This window comes from Diplodia corticola, assembly GCF_001883845.1.
Source record: "Diplodia corticola strain CBS 112549 chromosome Unknown scaffold13, whole genome shotgun sequence".
NCBI classification, from domain to species: domain Eukaryota; kingdom Fungi; phylum Ascomycota; class Dothideomycetes; order Botryosphaeriales; family Botryosphaeriaceae; genus Diplodia; species Diplodia corticola.
The window spans coordinates 304,504-317,347 of record NW_017971492.1 but is presented as its reverse complement, the minus strand read 5'-3'; the positions used below and the strand labels follow the sequence as shown (position 1 = coordinate 317,347).

General features: G+C 58.8%; 5 protein-coding genes across 5 annotated transcripts; 3 read left to right on the top strand and 2 right to left on the bottom strand.

Moving 5' to 3' along the window:
* Positions 1-1,963: 1,963 nt before the first annotated feature.
* On the bottom strand, positions 1,964-4,100 carry BKCO1_13000107 (trna pseudouridine synthase; the record flags this gene model as incomplete). Its single annotated transcript, XM_020270826.1, has 3 exons — positions 1,964-3,557; positions 3,608-3,802; positions 3,853-4,100. The coding sequence occupies 3 exons, from the start codon at positions 4,098-4,100 to the stop codon at positions 1,964-1,966; spliced, it is 2,037 nt and encodes a 678-aa protein (XP_020132452.1).
* A 279-nt stretch (positions 4,101-4,379) lies between these two features.
* Positions 4,380-5,751, top strand: BKCO1_13000106 (transcription initiation factor tfiie subunit alpha; the record flags this gene model as incomplete). The annotated part of the gene is made up of 3 exons (XM_020270825.1): positions 4,380-4,474; positions 4,531-4,632; positions 4,692-5,751. The coding sequence occupies 3 exons, from the start codon at positions 4,380-4,382 to the stop codon at positions 5,749-5,751; spliced, it is 1,257 nt and encodes a 418-aa protein (XP_020132453.1).
* A 387-nt stretch (positions 5,752-6,138) lies between these two features.
* BKCO1_13000105 (signal recognition particle protein) lies at positions 6,139-8,204 on the top strand (the record flags this gene model as incomplete). The annotated part of the gene is made up of 2 exons (XM_020270824.1): positions 6,139-6,914; positions 6,968-8,204. The coding sequence occupies 2 exons, from the start codon at positions 6,139-6,141 to the stop codon at positions 8,202-8,204; spliced, it is 2,013 nt and encodes a 670-aa protein (XP_020132450.1).
* A 1,313-nt stretch (positions 8,205-9,517) lies between these two features.
* On the top strand, positions 9,518-10,419 carry BKCO1_13000104 (plasma membrane proteolipid 3; the record flags this gene model as incomplete). The annotated part of the gene is made up of 2 exons (XM_020270823.1): positions 9,518-9,621; positions 9,861-10,419. The coding sequence occupies 2 exons, from the start codon at positions 9,518-9,520 to the stop codon at positions 10,417-10,419; spliced, it is 663 nt and encodes a 220-aa protein (XP_020132451.1).
* A 465-nt stretch (positions 10,420-10,884) lies between these two features.
* On the bottom strand, positions 10,885-12,844 carry BKCO1_13000103 (mfs multidrug transporter; the record flags this gene model as incomplete). Its single annotated transcript, XM_020270822.1, has 7 exons — positions 10,885-11,568; positions 11,651-12,109; positions 12,157-12,273; positions 12,327-12,350; positions 12,398-12,518; positions 12,571-12,624; positions 12,678-12,844. 7 exons carry the CDS (start codon positions 12,842-12,844, stop codon positions 10,885-10,887), a joined length of 1,626 nt encoding a protein of 541 aa, XP_020132448.1.

Below are 12,844 nucleotides of genomic sequence, written 5' to 3'. Positions count from 1 at the left end.
GAGGGGTTTTGGTCGCGATCGGATGGGGAGGGGAGGGGAGCGACGGCGAAGGGCGAAGGAGGACGAGGAGGAGAGTTGTATGGGATAGAGTGCGGAAGGCACACATACGCACATGCACACATACACGTTCGTCGTTCCCTCTGGCGCCACGAGCGCGCGACGAGAGGCGTTCAGGAATTCGAGCAAAGCAAAGCCAAGAGCACACGTAATTATCGCTAAGATGACGAGCAGACTCCGTCAAGAAGCAAAAAAGCACAACACATGCAGCGGCGGCGAGCGCCGCGCGCGTCGTCATTGGAGAATTTGAAATAGAGAAGAAAATGTAACGAGTCGTCTACATACTGCCCGCTGCTAGCCGGTGACATCAACATGCACCGAATGCGATGAGGATGTTCGACGGAGAAAGGCCGGGATGTGGGTGGGAGGCGAAAAGGGGAGAGAGTGTGAGAGAGAGAAGAAGCAGAGATGGGCACTACTGTGTAGGGAACAGGTGGGGCGAGCGTCTGGGCTGCCGGTGCGGGTGCGCGGCAAGCTTATCGATCCTTCTACCGTCGGCCGGGCACACAGCACACCCGCCAGTTCTTGGTGGTGGGGGGGAGGGGGAGGGGAAACGGGAGTCGGTCGGGCGGATGGGGCGGGCTGGTTGGCTGGCGGTCGTTGTTGGTAGGGGTGGATCCATGAGCTGATGATGTAATGTTACGGCGTCGTGGTTGGTGTCTTTTTCAGTCAGTTATGGCAACGCGCGGCTGCATGTGTGTGGGTGTCGGGTTCGGTTCAACTCTTTGCCATGCCATCTGTTTGAGGCAGAGAGGAGCACATCGGGTGTGGAATCGGGTGGGGGGAGACTGTGGAGCGGGGCTGCTTGGCTTGCTGCGTGCGCGCGCCCGCGGCGGGACAAGGGGGCCTGATCCGGGACGAGAGAGAAAGCAGCGCAAGGGCAAGAAAAGACACAACCGTTGGCTGCCGGGGACTTCGGGAGGATGCTCCGTACCCGTCGCTCTCCCATGGCTGCAGGACCCTCTCTTTTTCCCACGCATGAGAGGCTGACGCGGCTGGCTGGGCCAGACGGCGCCTTTTCCTTTCCCCTACCCCCGGTCCTTGATTTTTGCTTTTTGCTTTTACCTTTTCGGAAGCTTGTTCCCACATCTGGAACCGCCTGCACGTTTGTTGTAAGTCTTGCCGACCCGAGATTGATAACAGCCCTCATTTGGAACTCCGTATTTTTTTTTTTTTCAAACGCAACCTTCGATTGTTGTGAAAGATGTGTGTTCATTGTTCTTTAAAACTTCTCACCTGTCCATTAACCCTACGGGCTAATTCAAACGCCACTTTTTCTTTCGACCCAGCTGGACGGAGAGGTGTATCGTCAGCGCCAAGCTTCAGCGACTCAAAGTAAAAGATACCAGACACGACATGGAGACAAAAAAAAAAAGAGGGACAAAGCATTGATTGATAGTCACCGATCTGTGCCAGCAAACTTTCATCAATCCCTGGCAAACGACCAGTCATCGCATCTGCTATGACCAAAGATCTCAAAGTAGGGATCTCGTAGCCGAAAAGCCAAAATGCGAAACTTACTCAACACACGTACCAGCAATATCCTATCACGTCTTCCTATCCCTCTTCCGACGAACCGGTAACCTTTTCCCAGCACGCGCGCTCTAAGGGGTACCGGGTGTACCTGCGGGTCCTGAAGTTTCCGAAGATTGACTCGCTCGTCTTATGTACATACTTGCGCACGTTCTTGAGCTACCGTTTGTGTCGGGTACGGATGGTGTGTAATTGCTGTTCACAGTTGATATGCACTTGATGTGGTCAATGAGGGCTTCCGGAAAGGTCGCTATTCGGCACACGCCCGAGGATCAGATAGGCTATATCAAATGAAATATAATATCATAGAGCCCATGTATGGACCAACTTGTGCCAGTAGGCGTCAGAGCTTGCAGTGAGACATCCGTCCCGTTCAGCCATCGCCAGCCTCGGCATCGCTCTCAGAGTCTCCGTTGAACTCCTTCGGCTTGTTGGCCCTGCTCTTGTCCTTCGCCTTTTCCATCTCCGGTCCAGTAGATGCCTTGATGCCCTTGGAGGTGAGGTAGAGGAAGAACGGCTCTCTGTAACCGTCAATGTGTGCGAAAAACTGGTTGAACTGGTTGCTGTCCTCTTCCTCACGGAATATCCTCTCGTAGATCTCCCTCTGCTTGAACTCCTCCATAGCCGCTTCGTACTTGGTGAACTCGACCTTCTCGCGTTGAAACTTGTCCGCGGCCTTTGCGTTGTACGAGTCGAACACCGGCCGCTCAAGCAACAGGCCTAGACCCGGCACTTTCGGGATCGCGACGTCGACGTCGGCAAACGTCTCCGCAATACGCTCGACTGGACAGCCACAGCGGGTAATCAGCGCCGCCATACCAACCATTTTCCTGATCTGATGCATCATGAAACTTTGTCCATGGACCTTGAGACTGATCCACTCGGTTCCATTGATGATGATGGGCTCCTCAGCAGCCTTGAAACTCTTGATCAAACGTTTGGCCGAAGGGTCCTTGAACTTCTTGTTCACGGTATAGTTGTGGTAGTTCTTGGTGCCGACGTAGGCATTGAGAGCATCGCGGAGGCGATCGACGCGTTTCGAGGGCACACGGTAAGCTTTCTTGGCGTCCATGTAGATGCCTTTAATTTGCTTAATGGCTGCTTCTATCGTGCGCTTCTGGCCCAAAGAAAGCTTCGTGGGATCGGTTGGGGGCATGTCGTCCTCGGCAGATGGGTTCGGGATATCGTTTGTCGTCTGAACTGAGTCGTCCCCAGCTGTGGCCGACTCAGGCTTTGTCGCATCACTATCCATTGGCTCCGGCTCGGCTTCTTTGGTGATGCCTGGCTCGTTTATGATGATGGCGGCTTCTTCAGTCTTTTCGCTGGCATCAATATGCATGGGATCGGGTGCATTGTCACCGCCAACACGAACAGGCTGGGCCATGTCTGCAGCATCTTCGGCAGCGACCTCGTTGGTCTTCTCGTTAGGAGCCTCGGGGTCAGTTTCCGACTCCCAGAGTGCCTTCTCGACAAGCTCTCTAACCCAGGGTTGCAACTTTGCCAGAGCAGGCTTGATGTGTTTCTCATCAGTCTCCTTCCACCAGCCCGCAACCTCCTCTTGCCTGGACTCGTACCCTTCGCGATCGCCCACCTCATCTGACAACTCGACAAGCTTCCTTCCGAGGTAGCTGTTGGGGTGGGGTGGGAGCAAAGAGTAGGTGGGAATCAGGTATTCGTACCAGCGCGAGTCAACGGCCTGGTAGGCGCTGAAACTGCCAGTAGTCCGTTCGATGCCCCAAACTCTGATCTGCGGAGAGAGATGGCTGTTGATTTTCTCGACGACGTCCGGGTCCTCGATGATCAGTTTGAGCGAAATGACATTTCCAGCGGCATGCACGCCCTTGTCGGTTCTTGCGCAGCGGACGAGGGCAGACTTCTTGGGGTCGTCGGCGTTGGCTTTCGAGATGGCGCCGGCCTTGACGAATGCGGTGAAAAGGTCTCCTTCGATGGTTCGGTGGTTTGGCATGCTACGGTAGGCTTAGAATGTATGCTTCTCCAACGCAGCAGTCGTACTCACATCTGCATGCCCTTGTAGCCACTGCCCGAGTATCCGATCATGACGACGACCTTGCGCTTGGGACGACGCTCCTCGGCGTCAACCTCCTCCTTGGAGAAGGCCTTGGGGAGGACAGACTGGATGCCCTCGGCTTCTAAACGGCGACGCTTGGCTTTCTCGTCCTCATTGCGAGCGCGCTTGTCTGGTTGGGAGCGACTGGAGATTAATTAGCTGCGACATAGAGCGGCGGATAGCGGGCGCCGTACATATATTCGCCTCGGCCAATATCCTTTCTCTTACCGCGCGAACCATGCTGGAGGTTGCCGCCCTGCTGCCATTTGCGCTTGTTACCGCGGGTGCCTTTGTCGCGCCATTGCTTTCTGTCGCCATTGCCCGACGGAGCATCGGTGGTTTCGCTGGCGGATGCGGGCGTGCTGTCGGCAGGTTTGGGGTCCATTGGAGGCTTTGCAGAGTCGGAAGACTGCGCCGCAGGCTTGGTGGGCTCGGAATCCATATTGGAGGTCGGCAGAGCATGAGGCGGGGTGGACGGGCTTGGGACATAAAAAGTAGTGAGGGCTGCAGCGGACAGTGTTGATTTAGCGCAGATCCCGCCGGCTGAACCGCGGCGCGGGTGGGCAAGCTCTCCACGCCCAGCTTCCACGGCCATTACTTTGTCTGCCTGCACAATAGCAGCTCTTCTGCCCGCTGCCCGCTGCCTGCCGCCTGCCGCCTGCATCGTGCATCCTCCTCCGCCCGATGCTCACTCCCCCGACCTTCCGCTGAACCAGTGGCCATGGAGATCGCCAAAGTGCTCGTCCGCACCGTCACCCGCATCTTCTACGACACCGAGCAGATCATCGTCATTGACGCTCTGGTCAACCATGGCGCGTACGTGCCTGCCTCCCCATGTCTGTCGCGTCGCCGCCACGCTGACAAGCACGCAGCATCTCCGCCGCCGACTTGTCGCTCGTCATGGACGAGGGCAAGAACCATAAGAAGGTCCAGAAGTACGCTGCTAAGCTGAGGGAGGGCGGTCTTGTTTCAGTGTATGCTCCTACGCTTTGTCGCTTGTTGCGTCCCAAAGCTCGCGCTCACAGTGCTGCAGTTACGTCCGTTCCGAGACACGCGAAGGCGCCCAGAAGCCGACGAACAAAGAATACTACTACATCGACTACCGCCGCGCCGTCGACTGCGTCAAGTACCGAATTCACATGCTGGATGAGAAGATCAAGGCCATATCGAAGCCCACCCAGGAGAAGAAAGACTACCTCTGCCCGCGTTGCAATTCGCAATGGACGACCATGGAGGCTTTGGACCACGTCGACATGCGCCGCGGTGGCTTTCTGTGCAAGCGCTGCGACTTTCCCCTAAAGTCGCGCAACACGGAAGAAGACGCCGAACCCGAGGCCGATGACACCCCCGCCAAGTTCAACAAGCAGTTCAAGCCCTTGCTGGACATTTTGCAGCAGATTGACATGACGACTGTGCCCGCTGTCACTGGCGAGGAAGCCGTCGCCAACGCGAAGCCCGTGCCACGCGACGAATACATCAACCCGGCGCAGAAGACTGAGGTCATGGTCGACGAGAAGCTCCGCCCGACCGCTGTCAAGGGTCTCACAACCGGACCGGAGAAGGTGGAGATCACCATCTCCACCGAGGAGGAGAACACGGCCGCAGAGCAGGCAAGAGTCGCGGCCCACAAGGCCAAGATCGCGGCATCGAACGAGCTCCCTGTGTGGGCCACTCATTCGACCGTTGGTGGTGAGGCAAGCGGGGCTAAGGCAAACGGAGATGCTGGAGCCCTGGCTGATTCGGGCAATGGGCTTGAGCCAGCGGAGGAAAAGTCGGGCAACTCGGCCGAGATCGATGCCTACTTCATTGCACTGCAAGAGGAGAAGGACAGACTGCATGAGGAGCAGGGCAGAAAGGCACTGGAGGACGCACGGGATGAAGAGGAAGAGGAGGACGAGGACGACGAGTTTGAGGACGTCATGGGCACACCTACGGCCACCACCAGCGGTGATGGGGCTCCAGAGGCGAAGCGGGTGAAAGTGGATGAATCAGCAGCTCCTACGCCTCCCATATCGTCTGTTCCGGCAGCGTCCTCTGCTCAGCCCTCTGCAGGCGAGGAGTCGGATGCAGACGAGTTTGAAGACGCTCTGTAATTGATATTGTTTGTGTCTGGAGTTTCGGGGTTTGCGCAGGCAAAGATGGGCGTCTCAGCATTTGCAGGCGTTGGATGGATGAGGAACTTGACTTTATGGTGCGGAGATTTGCACTAGAAAAGGGGACGTGGCTGGAGCCTGGCTTGCTCTCAGACCCGAACAGATGCCATAGAAGAATCCAAAGTAATCGAGCTCTGACGTCTGGTCTTGAAATTTAGCGAAGCTGCCCTCGCGCACCCCACACAGGCGGCGGCCGGACCCCACCACCCAAGTCGCCGGTGATCTCCCGACGGGCATGGACAGCTCCATCACCGACTTCGACGCCGCCCATGGCCGCCCGCTGAACCTCCGTCGAACCTCCAACCCCCACTCGCCCTTTCCCCGACAATGGCCGCCAGCACCGGCAACTCGCTTGCCGCCCTGCTGTCCCAGACACACCTCGACGATCACGACGAAATTCTCAAGGCCGCGAACGCCCAGCTCGCCAAGTCGAAAAGCGACGTCGACGCGCAGCACGTCCGTGCCGTTGCCCTGCTCAAGCTCGACCGCTTCGACGATGCCCTGCGCCAGATCGAGCAAGGCGGCGATGCTCTGAAGAAGAGAGTGCCATTGGAGCACGCCTACGCCCTGTACAAGACGGGCAAGCTCGCCGAAGCCGAGCAGGTCGCCGCCGATGCCGCCAGCAACAACGCCGGACGCGGCGCGCAGCACGTCCTCGCCCAGGCGACCTACCGCGGCGAGAACTTTGCGCGCGCAGCTGATGTGTACAAGGAGCTGGCGACGCGGCCGCAGGACGGCGAGGGCTACGAGCACTACAACGACCTGCGCATCAATCGTCTGGCCGTCGACGCGCAATTGCAGTGGCAGCCCAAGCATGGCAAGCTGGCGGAGAAGTGGAGCAGCGGCAAGGTCGGCCGGGAAGACCTGGAGGCATTCGAGACGGCGTACAACGCGGCGTGCAGCAGCATCGCGTGCGGCGAGTTCGGGCAGGGCGAGATGCTGCTGAAGCGCGCGAAGGACCTGTGTCTGGCCTCGGAGGACCTGACCGAGGAGGACAAGAAGGCCGAGATCATGCCCATCATCATCCAGCAGATCTACGTGCTGCACAAGCTACGCAAGTTCGACGAGGCGGCGAAGCTGGCCGAAGAGGTCTCATCACAGGAGTATGGTCAGTGTAGACTTGGTGCGGGACTGTTTTCGCTGATTGATCTGAAAGTATCCCGGACCCCTCGACGAGACACATCGCCCACGTCAACGGCATGGCCAGGGCCGCCGAGGACACCAATCCCTACCTGAGCTCGCGCAGCATGCAGCAGTCGGCGAATCTTCCCGTCAGCGACAAGCCGTTCGCCTTTCAATCCAACATCCTCGACCACAATACCTACGTCATGGACCTCTCGTCCCACAAGCACAAGGGCGTCGCCAGCACCACCCTGCACAAGATTGCCGCCGACCCCGTCGCCTCCACCCACCCGCTCACTGCGAGCCTCTCCGTGGTGAACGCCGCAGCGCACGCCAAGGGCGCGCGTGGTAGGGCAGGCATCAAGCAGCTCCTCCCGCTCATCAACAAGCGTCCTCACGACATCGGCCTCGCCCTCACCATCGTACAAATCTACGTCGACGAGGGCAACTACGGCGCAGCCACACCCCTCCTCGAGAACTTCCTGGTCCGCCTCGAGAACAGCGGCAACTCAGACGTCCTCCCCACGCGCTTCGCGCCCGGCGTCGTCGGCACCCTCGCAGCCCTCTACGCGCACGCCGGCCGCCGCAGCTCCGTCCGCACCGAGCTCACCAAGGCCGCAACCTACTGGCTGCAGGCCAGCAAAAGCAAAAACAGCGACGCGACGACGCCCCCGCCGGCCTCGCTCCTCCGCGCCGCCGGCGCCGCCCTGCTCGAGTCGTCGCAGCCCGCGGACCTCGAGCAGGCCGGCACCATCTTCTCGGCGCTCCTCGCCGCCGACCCGGCCGACCGCGCCGCGGCGGCCGGCCTCGTCGCCTCGTACGCGTCGACGCATCCGGACCGGATCGAGGCCGCGCAGCTCGACGCGCTGACGCCCGTGGCGCGCCTCGTCGCCGACGTCGACGTCGACGCGCTCGAGGGCGCCGGCGTGGCGACGGCGGCGGTCGTCCCGCAGACCACCACTGCTGGCTCGAAGCGGTCGGCGCCGAAGGATGATGGTGGTGCACGGAAGAACAAGAAGGTGCGCAAGAGCAGGCTGCCCAAGGACTTTGACCCGGGCAAGAAGGTGGATGCGGAGAGGTGGCTGCCGATGCGCGACCGCAGCTACTACAAGCCCAAGGGCCGCAAGGGCAAGCTGAGGCAGGCGGGCCTGACGCAGGGCGGCGTGGTGGCGGAGGAGAAGCAGCAAGCTGGTGGGGCAGGACAGCAGCAGCAGCAGACTGGTGGTGGAGGCGGCGGTGCCAATAAGAAAAAGAAGAAGGGGAAGAGGTGAAGGGATGAAGGGGTGTTGGAATGTGAGGGTTGATAGGTGGATGCGTTATTTGATAGGGACGACGTTGTCCACCTACCTACCTAGGTAGCCGGGCGGGCGTATAAGGGATGGATGGAGAAATGATGTTCCAATCGAAAGCGAAACCTCGGCAGGCAAAGGGACGTCGTTGATGGGGGTGGGGGAGAAATAGTGGGAGGAGGTTGGTCAGGGAGATGTGATGTGACTGTGTGAGAAAGAAAGATAAAAACTTCGCTTTTTTCGAGGAAAAAGGGAGCAAAGGGAAAACGAAAATGAAAGACCAATTAGCAGCCGTGAGCGGTTTCCTGCTAGCAGCTCTGCCGGGTGAATGTTCTTGAAACGGCTTTGTTTAGGCAGGAAGAAGGCGGCGGGAGGCAAAGCGCAGTGTACCAATACTGTTGTTGTGTTGAGGGGGCCGAGGGGAAGAGGTGAGTAGCGCAGCAGTCATTAGTTTCTGCATCATACGTTGCGTATACGCTTGACACACTCACAGTTGCACCTGCTGATATTATTAAAAAAAAAAAAAGGTCCAGAATGAAAAGATGGGCTCGGCTAAGACACGAAGCTCTTCATTGTGACTAAAGGTCATGACGATGGATAATCTCTCTACTTGTTCCAACCACCAAGTAGTAATGCTTTCTTTCCCAAGCATCTAAGACACGCGTAGATTTCCCTTAGAGTTAACAGTAGACAAGCCTGTAACAGGTCTTTAGATGGTTGAATACTATTACTACATATGGCAACAGGTGCGTGTCTCTCTAATCATAACCAGCATTTGTCTTACCCGTTCTGCCAACACCCAATGCCAGACCGTCAACGACAGAGCCACGGCCAGTAGTCCATCCCACTTTCGTTATCGATAGGGTAGGGCTGAGGCGGAGAAACGCCCGAACCCACGAGTCGCAACTGACGTCACCAGCCAGGGCCCGACCAAGCTCCCAGGGGCCCAGCTCGCAACAATCCTGGCAGCCGTGCAGAAAAATGTTCTGGGATCGGGCGCGAGCTGAGCAGTCGTCGTCGGGCCCGAGTTGCCTGCCCCAGGCACCCGTCCTCCGTCTTCCCCTTCCCCATCTCTCCAACACCTCTCCGCTCATTTTGTTTCCATGGTCTTTCCCGGTCGCGGCTCGGTCTCGAACCTTTTTTTCTTTTCCCGTCACGAAGACGCCAAGATCCGCCCGCACGCCCGCCCGTGATCCCGTCGTTCGTCAATCATCAATCGCCCTGCACACCCGCGCGTCGCCCGCATCGTAGATCTTCCCACCCACCCACCCACCCAATCGACCGGATCGCCCATCATGGCCATCTGCTACCGCCTCTTCATAACAATCGTCAACATCTTCTTCCCCCCGCTCGCCGTCATCTTCCTGACCGGCTTCGGCATGGACACCTTGATAAACGCGTAAGTTTTTCTTTTTCTTTTTCGTCCTCTCCTCCTCCCCCTCCTCCCCTCTCCTCCCCCACCCCAATTCCAACTGCGCATTCCTCCCTCCCCCTCCCCGACCGCAAATACCGCCCCCACCCAGCCAGCCACATCCTCCACGCCATCGAAACGAAACCTCCCCCAATCAATCAACCACTCATCCCGCAGCCAACCAAAACCGCAAAACCTAAGGCTAAAAAAAAAAAACCCCCCCACAGCATCCTCTTCCTCGCCGCCATCCTCCCCTCCCACGTCCACGCCTTCTACCTCAGCTGCGTCTACTTTTCCCGGCGCCGGCGCGTGCGCAAGGGCCGGCCCCCCGGCGGGCCCAAGCCCTTCGTCTACTCGGAGAACGTGCTCCACGGCGGCGCGCGCTGGGACGAGGTGCAGGAGCTGAATCGGCAGCAGCAACAAGGAGGAGGATTATCATTGGCGGGTTCTGGGGGTAAGGGAGGGAGTGCGGGGTTCGTCGGCGGTTGTGATGATGTCGAGGCGAGGAGGGGGGTCGGGATGGGGATGGGGAGTGTGGGGAGTATGGGGAGGACCAGAGGGCCGGGTGTAGGGGTTGCTGGTGGTGGGGGGAGCTTGGGGAGCAGGACGGGCGGTGGCGGTGGCGGCGGCGGAGGGGGGTATGCGGGGTTGAGGTATGGGCTGGGCGATGCGGATGCCGCGGGGTGGAATGCGAGTAATGGGATGGTGGTGGGGTCGGGGTACGGGCCGGGGGGACCGACGGATACGTATAGGGGGGATGTGAGGAGGGTGCGGTCGGCGTATTGAAGGAGGAAGAGAGGGAGAGAGGGAGGGAGAGACCATGCGGATGATAGGGGTCGTCGCATTGGTGATGATTCTTTTGGACAGGACGAGGTCATGCTGAGGCGGGTAGGGTCTGTTTCTTTTTTTATTATTAACCAGCGCTGAGTGCGTGTTTTGGTTGTAACCTTCGTACCAGAGAGAGCCAAGCTTAGCGGGGCGTTTTTTGGGAGTTTGTTTCTTCTGGCTTTCTCACTGGAAAAAGGATACATAGTATTTCTTGGCGATAGGTCGCTGAGAATCATATTCACATACTTGTAATCAGTGGAACCGATTACGTTTGGGTCACTCGGTATCATTCTACATCAAAGCTACTTTTCCATCTCGTCGACCCACCCACCAATCTCCTCTCTCTCTCTCTCTCTCTCTCTCTCTCTCCTAATATTTCCATCATCATCATCATCGTCATCATCAAGAACAACCCAGTCTCTTTCACTCCTTCCCCCTCCCCTCCCCCTCCCCCTCCCCCTTTCCATCGCCTCCATCATCATCATCACCACCACCACCACCACCACCATCAAACGCCGCCACCCTCACAAACGGACTCCTCCTCCCAACCTCCTCCCCCTTCCACAACAACACCAACACCGCCGGCGCCACGCTCAACCCCAACCCCACAAACCCCAACAAGCCCCCCCGCCCACGCTCAACCCCAACTCCCCACCAAACAACCTCTGCCCCGCTCGCTCGCGGGGCAAGAACGCGCCGAACAACTTTCCGGCCCAGGCTGGCGGGCGCTGAGCTGAGGTGAGGGGGCCGACGCACGCCGCGAACCGCTCGTACGCTGTCGGCGAGGCGAGGTAGTAGTTGACGACGACGGCGAGGTGCGAGGTAGATGCTGTAGATGCCGAGGAGGCCGACGGCGGCGGCGGGGACGAGGAAGTGGACGACGGTCGGGGACGATAAAGACCAGCCGTACCAGAAGAGGCTGGCGGCGAAGAGGAGGGAGGGAGCCGGGCACGGACGAGTAGAGGCGCGCGAGGGGATGGGGCGGCGGCCGGGGCGGCCGGGGCGGCCGGGGCGGTGGCGGTTGCGGTTGCGGGGCGCGGAGGCGGAACGGAGGTAGAGGGCGTCTTGGAGGGGGTTGAGGATGGTACCGAGGAGGGCGCCGGCGGACTGTGTGTTTGGGGGGGGGGGGGAAGGGGTTGGGTTAGGAAGACTGGCGGAGAAGAGGAAGCGAGGAAGGAAGAGAACTTACTAGTGCGAGTTGGATGAGGCCGGTCGACATGACGCCGAAGCCGTAGTTGGTCTGGAGCGTCTGCACGATGGACGACTGGAAGAGGAAGAGTATGCCCCACGCGAACGAGATCCACAGCGTGAACAAGAAGACGACCCACTCGGTCGCCAGCATCTTCACCGGCCGCGTGAAGGAGATCTTGAGCGACGTCAGGACGTCCGTTTTCTCGAGCTCGGCCTTTGCGTAAGCATTCGGACGGTTGCCGGATTTCCGCAGCCTCCTGGCGCGTCTGGCCAGGATGACGTCGGCGCGGGTCTCGTTGAGGATGAACCAGAAGAGCGGGAGGCAGCCGGCGTCGAAGATCGGTTGGATGTAGCAGATCCAGCGCCAGTACATGTTGGCGGCGATGGCGGAGCCGATGAAGGGCCCCCCAGCGCGATGCCGACGACGGACGTGAGGCCGAAGATGGACATGGGCAGGCTGCGGTCCCGGTCGCCCTTCCAGATGTCCGTGATGGTGCCGCCGACGATGTTGATGGAGACGGAGCTGAAGCCGCCGTCGAAGAAGCGCGTTATGATGAGCGTGGCGAAGTTCTTTGCGACGGCCGAGGGAACCATCCAGATCAAGAACATGATGTAGGAGCCCTGAGTAATGCATGAGAAGAGCCGGTCTTGGGGAGGGATATGGAGTCACGCACAAAGTACCCCGGCATACGGCCGACCTGCTCCGTGAGGGGAACGAATAACAGAGGCATCAACGCAGCGCCACATTCCACGATGTAGTAGCCCAAAAAAGAGTTGGAAAAGTGTCTTGGCTGATGTTGAATCTCGTTTCCATCTGCTCGTTGCCTCCACCATACGCCCCTGCCGACAGACCGGTGAGGATAGAACTTTTGTAATTAGCTTCTCGTATGGTCACCGCTTGGGTGGATAAAGACTTACATGAAGCATGTGGTGATGGTGAGTAACCACTTCCGCCTCTTTGACCAGTTGAAACTGCTCAAGTCAGTACGGGACAGCTGCCCACGGCGGAGGCTGTGATAACCCACGGGTTCTCAGCGTCATCCGGGCCGTCCCAATCCACAATTTCTACATCGGATGCTTTTTGTCGTGATTCTGCAGTGGATGACTGTACACGCTCAAAGTCTTCCTTGTCTCGGACATTGCGCTTCTCCTCGGTAGTCTCCAGATGCAAAGAGCCGCTTCGATTTGACAT